This window comes from Mesoplodon bidens (assembly GCF_964165515.1).
Source record: "Mesoplodon bidens genome assembly, chromosome: X".
Classification (NCBI taxonomy): Eukaryota; Metazoa; Chordata; class Mammalia; order Artiodactyla; family Ziphiidae; genus Mesoplodon; species Mesoplodon bidens.
This window is the reverse complement of record NC_138163.1, coordinates 41017236-41029982: the sequence shown is the minus strand read 5'-3', so window position 1 is coordinate 41029982 and position 12747 is coordinate 41017236. Positions and strand designations below refer to the sequence as shown.

Below are 12747 nucleotides of genomic sequence, written 5' to 3'. Positions count from 1 at the left end.
AAGAAACTCAAAACAGAACTACCATATGACCCAGCAATCCTGCTACTGGGCATATACCCTAAGAAAACCATAATTCAAAAAGAATCATGTACCACAATGTTCACTGCAGCTCTATTTACAGTAGCCAGAACATGGAAGCAACCTAAGTGTCCATCAACAGATGAATGGATAAAGATGTATATACAATGGAATATTACTCAGCCATAAAAAAGAATGAAATAATGCCATTTGCAGCCACATGGATGGACCTCGATTATCATACTAAATGAAGTAAATTAGACAGAGAAAGACAAATGTTATGTGATATCATTTATATGTGGAATCTTTAAAAAATGACACAAATGACCTTATTTACAAAACAGAAACAGACTCACAGATACAGAAGACAAACTTACGGTTACCAAAGGAGAAAGGAGGGGGGAGGGATAAATTAGGAGTTTGGGATTAACAGATACTATATACAAAATAGATAAACAACAACAAGGACTTACTGTATAGCACTGGGAACTATATTCAATATCTTGTAATAACCTATAATGGAAAAGAATCTGAAAAAAATATATATATACACACATACACACATATATATAAATAACTGAGTCACTTTGCTGTACACCTGAACCTAACACAGCATTGTAAGTCAACTCACTTCAATAAAAAAAATAGTTTCATACTATAAAAAAAAGACTTCATTGAACTACCATTTTAAACTCGTTTGGGGGAATTCCCTAGCAGTCCAGTGGTTAGGATTCCGCGCTTCCACTGCAGGGGGTGCGGGTTCGATTCCTGGTTGGGCAACTAAGATCCCGCATGCCTCAGTGCAGCCAAAAAAATTAAAAATAATAAACTCGTTTGGCCAAAATGTTTAAATCTGACAACACTATGTGCTGGAGGAGATATGAATTCATAGTATCTCTTACAGAGGTTGATGGAAAGGTAAACTGTAAACCAGTTGGCATTATCTCCTTAATTTGAACATTAACATACCATACAATCCAGCTATTCCACTCCCAAGAATAAACACAAGAGAAATTCTTGCACATGTACAACAGAAGACATGTATAATAACGCTTATAGCAGCACTGTTCACAAGAGCAAAAATGTTAACAACCCAAATGGCCACCAGTGAGACAGTGGATAAATAAACTATGCTATAGTCACACAATGAAAGATAATGGAGCCACCAAAAAGAATGAACTACAGGGACTTCCCTGGTGGCGCAGTGGTTAAGAATCCACCTGCCAATGCAGGGGACACAGGTTCAAGCCCTGGTCCAGGAAGATCCCACATGCCGCAGAGCAACTTAAGCCCATGCGCCACAACTACTGAGCCTGTGCTCTAGAGCCCGCGAGCCACAACTACTGAAGCCTGCACGCCTAGAGACCGTGCTCCACAACAAGAGAAGCCACCGCAGTGAGAAGCCCGCACACCGCAACGAAGAGTACCCCCACTCGCCAAAACCAGAGAAAAGCCTGTGTGTGGCAACGAAGACCCAACGCAGCCATAAATAAAATAAATAAATATATAATTTAAAAAACAAAAAAAGAATGAACTACAGCTTCATACAACAATTTGGATGAATCTGAGCAACTTAATATTAAGTAATATAATATAAAAATTACCAGTTATATAAAGCAGAGTTATGTATTAGCTTTTTCACATTTTTTTAAAGTTCAAAACAAGGAATAAGCAATGTATTATTAAGGAGCTGGCTTACTGGATCGAAGGTGTTTTAGTAGCAACAAGTGACAATCAGATCTGCATATTAGAGTGCTCCAGCTACAGTGTGAAGGACTAATTGGACTTGAAGCAAACTGAACATGAGGCAGAGAGATCATCTGGGAAAACTGTTGATAGGTCCAGTTAAAGGTGAGGAGAGGAGGACCTGAACAACAACAGTGGCAGTGAGAACAGACAGGAAGGAAACAGATCTGAAAGCTATTCAAAGAGTTATGATCAAGAGGCCTTAGGTCCTAACCAGATATAGAGGGTGAGGGACAGTGAAGAGTCAAGAATAATTCCCAAGTTTCTGGTCTGGGAGATCAGGGGGCCTAGGGTCAATAACAAAAGTTGATCTTTTTTTGACATTTTGAGTTTGAAGAGATTCTAGGACGTCAATATTCATATAGTATCCTCTTTTTATGATTAAGTATAAAATCCGATCCTTCCCCCTTCAAAGCCCATCCTCCATCTCCATTATAAAGCCCCCTCTGATGTTCTACCAACACAATCATGTCACCGCTCCCTCTTCAACCTTATCTTACTCTAGCCCAGTACTGCTCAATCTCAATCACCACTGACATTTTGGACCAGGTAACTCTTTGTTGTGTGGGCAGTCTTGTTCATTGTAGGATGCTTAGCAGCATCCCTGGTTTCTACCCACTAGATATCAGTAGCATCCCCAAGTTGTGACAGTCAAAAATGTCCCCGGACATTACCAAATATCTCCTGGGGGCAAGTTCCCCCATTCCTTGAAACCTTGATCTAGCCTATATAATAGATACATGAGTACTTATTTTATACCACTAGGAAATCATAAGTTCCTTAAAGGCAGCAACTTTATCACCCTGTCCATTTACATAAAATAGATATATAACAAATCCATTCTTACATACTAATCAAGGTAAATTAAGGAGATAGCTATGTTCAATTTACTATTTTTAATGTATAAATATCTTTAAAAGTAATTGATTTCTCATTGACACAGACATCCCCAACCAATTAGCTCAAAGTATTAAGGATTTATATATTGTAATTACTTTTTTAAGAGGGGAAAATTTCTATGCTGCACATTCTAGAGTCTCTCAGGGACATAATAATTTAGAGAAGTCATTTTTGAATGAAATCCAGATTCACAAATGCTCTAGAATTGGTTAGTCTCAATAGAGTTCAAATAAAATTTTATGGCACAGTTATTTTATTTCTGTCTCTTGTCACCTTGAATCCCTAATATTATACATAAAATTCCACTGAAAGGAACTTAAACAATTAATTTAAAAGTGACAACAATCTCTGTCACAAATTATAAGAGTACACAGATTAACAACGTCCACAAATAGGGAAGAACTTACTTTCTTACTTGGAAAAAAAAGCTTTAAAAAAATTTGGGGGTCAAAAAATATGAGACAATATCCATTGTTTAATTATCCATTACAGTCCATTGACTGATATTCTGTAAGTGGAATGCTATCAATTTATAATTTATTTGAAACAGGAGAAATGTAAAGATTAAAAGTTAGACCTTTAGCAGACTGAATACACTAGTTTAAAGTGAGACTAAACACAAATTTAAATTATTGTTATAAAACTCACTTGTACAGTTTTCTTTTATTACATTAAATGGTTCCCTGGAGTATAAGGTATTTTTTCCTATAAAAGGGAAGCAGAGAAAACTTTCTGAAACTTTTCAGAAAACTGATTATAAGAGTGTTACAATGCTTCAAGAACTACCTAAATACACACAAAGTGTAGAGAAAAGAAAAAGGTTTCCCCTTCTACATCATGATGATGAACAGCCTCTGTACGATGGGGGTGGGCATCATACAGTTTAAGTATCCCTTAGAGTGTACTGCTGGGATAGGCTAGGAGAGTGATATGCCCTTTTGCAAAGTTTAACTGTATCCCTTGGAACTTAAATATCACCTCCCAGGAAATCAATATGCTCTAAGTATTCAATTACTTTTATTTGTGAAGTGTCCTTAACATCATCTCTCATGCTGTCAATGAGGTTCTGGATCTTGTACATCTTTATGCTCTTGATGATAAATAAATGCTTCAGAGTTTATGTTACAAATAATCTAAATCAAAATATTAAATTTTAAACTTAAGCAAGTGTCACTATAACCCCAATTCAAAAATATCCCAATCAACCACCTCTGTTCTTTTACCTGTCATGCAGTATATATAATTTTTTTCAGAAAACATGGTAAGCTCATGTTGTTCAAAAGCAACTAATTTAGCTGCTTAACACAGTCCTAATTCTAAACTATGGCTTACTCTCCATAATGACTCCTTAAAGCATTTTGCTCTATTGAGTACTTATTCCTATGCTTGTAACTTTGTTCTCCCAGATGACACTGCCTCACCTAAGATTAAAGTTTAAGACAATCATGTCCCCAAACATCTACCTTCCCCTTCACCTTAGCAAAAGCCAGGTAACTCCTCCCTTCCATTGTTAACAACTCTCCACCCACTCCATGAAGATCCTCCCTCCCCCTCTTGCATTTTAACACTGAACACTCGACTAGTTCCCTCCTTTCAGCCTCCAAGTATGTTTGAGAAAATATAGAGTGAACCTGCTGTTAACATCTGCCCTTAACATGCAATGCCATTCTCAACTCCGTATCAGTGCAATTTCTCCCCTGACAGTCTGCAACTGTCCCTCCTGCTTAATCATAACTTGATCCCACACTGATCATTTACCTCAAGATTCAGCTATACCTAACTCTATAGGAAACTTTCTCAAACTAACTTAACCCCCAATAAAATTAAGCCTTATGCCCCAGTTCCATATCACTTAATTGTACAGTTTATTAAAACATACAGTTTTGAACATTATATATTATAACTCTTTTCTAATTGTTACATATATTACTGTACACATTCACCTAGTTTGTAAACCCTTCGAGGATCATGTTTCCAAAGTTAGAGTTCAACAAAAGCTTGCTTAATAATGAATGTATTCTAAAACCAACAGAGGGGCATGAAGACAAGCTACGCAAATACCATGCACAAAACAAAACACACTGCACCACAAACAAAAACTATATATAATCTATGAAACTAAATAAGCATTCATCTTTCAGATTAAATAACCTATTTATTAGCACAGTGTTTATTTTAATAGTAGTTTTGTTATAAGAAGAGGAAGTGTTGCAATGGAAATAACACTGGAATAGTGCTAGAGTTAGAAAACCTAGCCTCTGACCCACACTCTGCCATACACTAGCCATTTAACTTCTGGCAAATCACTTAACCTCTCTCAACAACAAAGAGTAATTACTATGCACTCTACAAAGCTCAAAGGGTTATTATTAGGATACAATAGGGTAATATATATTAAAGTGCTCAGAATTTATAAAGAGCTGTATAAACGGTATCATTTTAATGATAAACGTACCCTCCAATTTAAGATAACATTTTATTTTAAAGTGTGAACTTGCAAAACAAAGAAATTAAGAGGCAACTATTTATGCTATAGAAGAATTAATCACTGAATAAAATAAATCACTGCAAGGTTCAGCAATTCAAATTCAATCTGAAGCAATTAAAATGAGTCAACCGTCAAAAGTGTCCTTCACATTCAATTTTTCAGTAAGATATTTATTACATAAAGCAAGGCAGATATTTGAATCAGGCCGCAAAATCACAAGCTTATTCCACTGAATGCACTAAGATGGCCTTCACCTATGTTACAAAATCAGATGCTGCACAGTTTGACTGGCTCCATTTTACAAGCCGATACAATGCACCATGCCCCACAGTTGAAGAGGTGAACCAGCACATGTAGGAAATACTAGAGTTGACTCCAGGTTTACAGGAAAACACGTGATTAACCAGGACACAGCACAATCTGATGTATGTAAAGAATTCCTAAATCTGTTTCACAGACCTATTGTTTATGGACATAAAGAAGTATGAAGAAGCAGAGGGAGCAGCTGCAAGTAGACTGAGACTTATTTGTAGCACTGGTGACAAAGTCAAATACGAAAAGTTTCAGGATTTGTTTGGGTAGCCATTAAAATCATTTCCAAGCTCTCTTAAAGTCAACAAATTATCACAGTATCCAGACAGACTTTTTAAAGTTCTAGGCAATTTCCCTTTGTCTTGCCAAATCTACCCACAGACCAGCAAAGATAAGACATTACAACCAGCGTTAGCTACTTTGCTGAAATGGGTAACCAACTTTCTGATCCCTATTTTTATGTTTTCATATGGGTGAGGATTTTAATCAAGAAGTACCTGGAGGGACTTCCCTGGCCATCCATCCAGTGGTTAAGACTCCACGGGAACTAAGATCCCACATGCCACGTGGCCAAAAAAAAAAAAAAAAAAAGTATCTGCAAAGCATATCAATTCAAAAAAGGTCGCGAGCACAAACCACCAAATGGAGATTCAAGTAAATTGGCAAACTCTCCCTTCTAAATGTTAATCGCCTGGAAAGGCTGCCATAATTATTTAGCGTTGAGCTCCATCCCAGCAAAGGAAGAGGAGTGAGGCTGAAGAGGGAAAAAGAAATAAGGAGGGCGGCAGGAGGAAGGGGACAGGTGAAGAAGAACAGACACCAGAAATGCAAAGAGAAATAAAAAGGTACCAAAGATAAACTTTGCCATCAGCAACCTATTATCCACTTTCCCTCACAGGAAGACTATTAATAGACAAAACAAGATTTTGCTGCTACATATTCTAGGGGCATTATTTTCTTAACGCAAATTTATCCAACAGTAGGGAACTGGAGAAATTATAGTTTCCTGTTAAGTTTCTAGTCACTACAGACATAGTATGATGAAAAAAATGGGTCTGCTTCACTCAAGTCTGTCAAAAAGAATACTGAACTAGAACTTGAACACTTGGTTCCTAGCTTTGGTTTTGACCCTCTTGACAAGTAGCTTTAGGTTAGTCACCAAACTTTTATCAATGTTCTTATTCACTCAAACGATAAATATATCTTGAGTGCCTAAAAATGAGCTATTTTAGAGTTTCCCAACCCTGACTGCACATTAGAATCACCTGGGAATTATTAAAAAAAAAAAAAAAAACAACCAACAAAAAAAACCCTCTCTTTGCCCCTGAGACTGACTAAATTAGTCTAGGTGGGGCCCAGGCATAGGTTTAAAAAAAAACACACTTCCTTGTGATTTTAACATGCAAGCAAGGTGGTAAACCACAGGTCTATTTCATCTTATGTACACGTAGGGAACAGCAAAATAATGTGAAAAGCCCTCTCCCTGCCTGTGAAATTTATCAAGCAAAATAATGTGAAAAGCCCTCTCCCTTCCTTTGAAATTTATCAAGCAAAATAATGTGAAAAGCCCTCTCCCTTCCTTTGAAATTTATCAAGCAAAATAATGTGAAAAGCCCTCTCCCTTCCTTTGAAATTTATCAATTTCCCCTTCTAATCCAATTTTGTTTCAACCTAGGTTCTCACCACCTCACACCTAGATTAACAAATAGCTTTCTACCTATTTTCCCTTCTTCCAATCTCTTCCCAACCCAATAAACCACTGCTGTCTAATCAATTTGGTACTGAAACAGTGTCCCACTGAGAGTCATTTTAAGTATAACAATATCAACAAACAGAACTGTTTTCATCAAGCAGAAAATATACTGTATATACATATTTGTATGTCTGTATGTATATGTGTATGTATGTACGGTTTGTATGTATAATCTCAAACGTGCTCTGTTTGTCTTCAGTTCCATTTATATATAATGGATACTAGTCTCTTTACATATAAGATTATTGTCCCTCACTAGTTCATGGCTGAATTTGGTCAAAAATGAATGGCAGGGCTTCCCTGGTGGCGCAGTGGTTGAGAGTCCGCCTGCCGATGCAGGGGACACGGGTTCGTGCCCCTATCCCGGAAGATCCCACATGCCGCGCAGCGGCTGGGCCCGCGAGCCATGCCGCGGAGCCTGTGTGTCCGGAGCCTGTGCTCCGCAACGGGAGAGGCCACAGCAATGAGAGGCCCGCGTACAGCAAAAAAAAAAAAAAAAAAAAAAAAAAAAAAAAAAAAAAAATGAATGGCAAATGAGTCACCCACAGATTTTTCATTTAAATTTTCAAGTGTTCCCACAATTTTTAAAAAAGTAAAATGAGGTGGAATTATCTCAAAAAGTCCTCTGTTACTGTAGGCACTGATAAAGTTTATGATGAATGAATTTTACCACGAACAAATACGGTTCTGGTTTGTGTTAAAACTTGCCTCAGAAAACAAACTGAAGCCTTAAAAGCCAGTGGTTATAACCACGTAAGATGATATTCAGATTTATGAAAAATATTATTAAGTACAATATAAGCAATATATAATGAGAAAACTGAACAAGTATATGACTTTTTCCCTGCCTTTAAGGAGCTCTCCATCTTCTCAGGGAAAACAAAACATAAAAAGAAAATAAAGCCAGCACTAGCAGGTAAGTGGTAAAGACAATAAGTACCACAGGAATTCAAAGAAACAGGAGACTGCTGTAGACTAAGGGAGTTGGAGGCAGCATCTTGGAAAAGCTGAAGCTTGAACAAAATTAAATAGGTGGAGAAAAGAAGGAAATCTCATGCATGTGGATGACCTTCTACAAAGATGAGGCAAAAATTCATAAACTATATTTGAGGGACAGGAAGCTGACCTAGTTGGAACAGAGGGTTCTGTGTAGGAGCATTTGAAGAGTTATGGTTGCAATAATAAATTGGAGCCAGGAAGTGAAAGCCCTGAATGCCAAGAGAGGATGCTTCTTCAACTTTGTCCTATAGATAAAGAAATCTTTTATAGGTAACAAGCAAAACAACATATCTCTATAATGATGCAGTCTGAAACCATTTTTCTTCATGCCTTTGAAGAACATACCAAGTAGTATAATATCTTGCCAATGTACCATGAATATGTGAACATATTGTTTAGGAAGTCTGTTCAGAGTGAAGGAGTAAATACTCAAACATGCTTTCCAAAATACAAAATCACTGATCAATTACACATTTCACAGTTCTTAGGATAATTCCTAAGAGAATAATTGGGTAGAAGGCTTCAATTTTAGGTTTTCCTCCTCTCCCCACCCTCATCCAAACACACACCTTGATTTAGTATCTAGAAACGTAATACAATGAAACAGTGTTATTCTGAAAATAAGAGGTATTTTATTACTTCTCATTATGAGTGAATTTACTTACTATATTGCTTCAAAATCCCTAAATCTATTAAAATAAATCTGTCCATGACTTCTTTCAGCAAAGCAAATAAAAACAGACACATAGATAACAAATTTAAAGATTATGAAAAGTAAAAAATCCTTAATCAAACCAAAACACACCTAAAATAATCGGCATTGGCTTATAAGGCAGAGGGGAAAGAGAGTGTGTTCATAACAAAAAATGCCATCCACAACAAAGAGTACCAGAGAGTATATGAAGAACATTACAATAGCCAATTTCTTGTCCAAAATGATAAACCATTAACCCACAACTCCAAGAAGAATGGAGTTAATTTTGTTTCTCAAAAATGCCCTTAAAATTTCTGGTTAAATCTGCAATAAAAATTAAGACTCCAACATAACTCAAAACAAGGACTCTTTCCCCTAGTAAACCAGACACATAAGTGATTGATGATTTAATTTTCCACTGCAGCAAATACTAATTTAACCATCACTATCTCAACACCAGGAAAATGACAAATCTCAGTCTTTAAAGGCATATGTGACAAGAAGGCAAGAATATTCCAGGATGATTAAAACACACACAAAATAAAAACACAGAAAAACCGTGGCAGTACTGCTGCTGTACTAGGAAAAGGGATACACCATTCTTGCAGGCACGTATGGCTTTAAAGAATATGTATAGATTATGATGTTATGTATTGCCTTTTTTTCCTCCGGGAAAGATGGGAACATCCACGAGAGTTAGCAGTGCATTCAGGAAGGTGTCAATACCTCCCTCCCCACCCCTTAGTGGGGAAACTCGCTTTAACAATAATGCTCTTTCACCCCTCACATCCCACCCGATTTCCATACACCCTTCAGTCAGCATTCCCCCCCCCACCTTTCCCTGCTCTTCCCCTCACATTCAGAACTGGCTGCTCTGACTTTGTCAGTCTCGCCGCCCCCGCGCACCCGCCCAGACCAGCAGAGTCCAACAACGCAGCCACGCAGCCACCCACTCCCCCCACCTCCTCCTCTCAGCCCAGCTTCCCCTCCCCCTCCCCGTCCTGTCACCTGCTTGGGTGGTGTCCGTCAGGTCGTAGCCGCTGCCCGGGAAGTCTCGGAGTTTCCTACCACTGAGGCTCAGGATGCCGGAGTTGCCCGCCTCCTCCAGGGCCCGGTCCAGGCTCCTCACGGTGTGTTGAGGCTGTAGGCTCCCCGGGTTCCACTGCGGCCCGTTGGGGAACGGCTGACCGAAAAGAGTCGGTACCGGGATGGGCACCACCAGGGTCCCGCCGCCGCCGCCGCCGCCGCCTCCCACTCCGGCTCCGCCACCTCCCCCTCCGGCCGCGCCACAGCCACCGCTACTTCCACCTCCACCACAACCGCCGCCCCCACTGTTACCACCACCTCCCTGACTCGCCGCCATGTTCCTGGGAGAGAGAATAGCCCCCGACAATACTCTCAGCTTGTGCCGCGAGTGTAGGGGGTTCTTAGAACGCATGCGCAGGCTGGGGGGCGGGGGGGCGAGGTAGAGGGTGGGAAGGAACTAGGGGGGCGGGCTGGGAGGAGGTGTTGGGGATGAAGAGGCGATGTTCAAACGCGCAGAATGCTTGCTTTAAGAAACGTGTGATCAGAGGAAGGATGCTGAATCCCGGTTCCGCTGCTTTGGGTACCAAAATCTTGCGAAGCGACACCAGCTTGACTGTAAGTCATTTGGCGATATGCCCCCAAATCTCCGTGTTGCTTCACCTTTTGCGTCTGCAAAACAAAGGCAAATATATTAGATAGAGATGAAAGGGATTCGTTTCAGAATATTTTGAAACAGCGTTTAGAAGGACTATCAGGGACCTGACTGAAATACTTACGGCAAATGCCTCAGGAATCCTTTAGCAGTGTTAACACGGAGAGAAACTTTGGGGAGGAAAATGGGTGCAGAATTGAGTTTTAAGCCTATATGAATTTTGCCATAATTTAGGATTCCAAAATAGGAAAAGACTTTTAAAATGTTTTCAAGGAAGCCTCTCGTTTCAGTGGGTGTGGGTCTCAGCCAAACTGCTGCCTTCCAAAACTTGGAAAAGTTCTCGGCATTCTGTCCTCTAAGTCTTTGAAGTTGTGCCAAGATCTCCAAAATATCTCGAGTTTCTTATCATGTCAGCATGGCTGATGGAAAACTCTTTGATCATCAAACAACCTTAAAGTTTATTTTTGAAATACAGGTTTTGGTTTTCTGAGAATTCTGAGATTTAACACTGTGGATATGAAGCTAATCAATCTTGGATTTTAGGAGTTCATTCTTAGAACATGAACCCAACCACACAGGCCACTGCCATCCCTCCACTCCCACTCAGAGTTATTCAAATCTTTTTCACTAAGAGAAAAGTTACACAAGAAAACTATCAGAATACTTGGTCATATTCAGTTATCATTAATTTGAATATCCTGCGCATCTCTTTTACATCCATTTCAGTTTAAGCAATCTGTCAACAGTCTCATTTTCTTGGAGAAAGCTCCACAAAAATTTCTACTTTGGAAAAAAAAATACGGGAAAGAATTACAACTTGTCTAAAATGCTTTGTGGCCATATAGGTTAACTAAGATAGTTATGTTGCAAGAAATTACATTTGCCAGATGCATGACCCACAGAAGGAACAGAACTGAGAATCAGACCTCCACAATGAATTAGCAAGTGAAATCAAATTATTTAAACCCACTGGTGTCAGAAGAGAAAGTTATACCTTATATCTCATCTTTCTTACATCACAAATCAAATCAGGTATTAATTGAGAACTTCCAGAATCAAAAGGGATGGAAAGGGAAACTAATTCATTAGGTAGAGAAAAGATTAGGAAAAGAATGTTTAATAACTAGCCAGTAAAAAATTTAGCAATTATTTAAAACAACGTATTGGACTCCAGGAAAAGTATGTCCTCTGGATCAGGATACCTGTCAAGTGAAAAAGGCCATGTACAACCAAATTTAAGAAGGAAAGTAATCTTTCAAAGAATTTAAAAGATAATCTAAGTAGGAAAAATAGGAAGCCTACAAAATAGACTAGATATACATGAAAATCTGACAAAATAACACATTCTAGAGCTCTTTGACAAGAACACCAAGGCCATAAGGAGTGTTAGAAGATAAACTGAGGCATATTAAAATTTTAAGAGTTTGAGCATTTATCTATTGGAATTGGGCAGTACCAAACAGGAAGCGATTAAGAGTACTCACCAACAGGAGCCAAGGGAAAGACTTATATAGAGAAAGTGAGGAAGCAAAAAAAAAGAAATGATTTGATTGGCTGTAGCTTAAAGCCTAGTTGGCTGTTTGTGATTGGTTGTCCTTAGAATTTTGATTTCCTAACCTTGAGGCTTTTATAGGCTTAGATTCTGGTTTGCTTATGTAGGCCACCGTGGCATTAGAGCCACCTCAGTCTAATGGTCTTCTTGTTTAACTAATTTAGCAGGAGGTAAAAGGTTTAGAAGAAAGAGCATGAAATTTAGAAATTTGTTCCAAACCTTTAACTGCCAATGTAATACTCAGAAAAGTGACCTAAAATCTCTGTACTTCAGTTTCCTCATAGGGAACACTGGAAAATGACAATCATACTTATAATAATAATAATAATATATAAATAGTGCTTACTATTTACCAGGAACTGTTCTAATTGCTTTATATATAAAGTCATTCAATCTTCATAACAATCCTGTAAAATAGGTACTATTATTCTTCCATTTTATGGATGAAGAAACATAGCATATACCTCACATAGGATTGTTGTAAGAATAAATAAGATCACATACATAAAGTGACACTGCAATACCTGGCATTCATTCATTCATTCATTTAGTAAACATTTATTGAGTGATTACTCTGTGCAAGGAACTATTCTCTGTGCAAGTAATA

The 12747-nt window shown here is 38.3% G+C and overlaps 1 protein-coding gene across 2 annotated transcripts in view; it reads right to left on the bottom strand.

Moving 5' to 3' along the window:
• LRCH2 (leucine rich repeats and calponin homology domain containing 2) overlaps positions 1-10313 on the bottom strand; it is a 105672-nt gene extending 95359 nt beyond the window's left edge. The window contains exon 1 of one of the 2 annotated variants that reach the window (XM_081221569.1): positions 9919-10313. In XM_081221569.1, the coding sequence (XP_081077695.1) occupies positions 9919-10273 (355 nt within the window). In that variant the 5' untranslated portion in view covers positions 10274-10313. The remainder of the gene's footprint in view (positions 1-9918) is intronic. The other variant, XM_081221570.1, reaches the window with a different exon arrangement.
• Positions 10314-12747: the final 2434 nt, after the last annotated feature.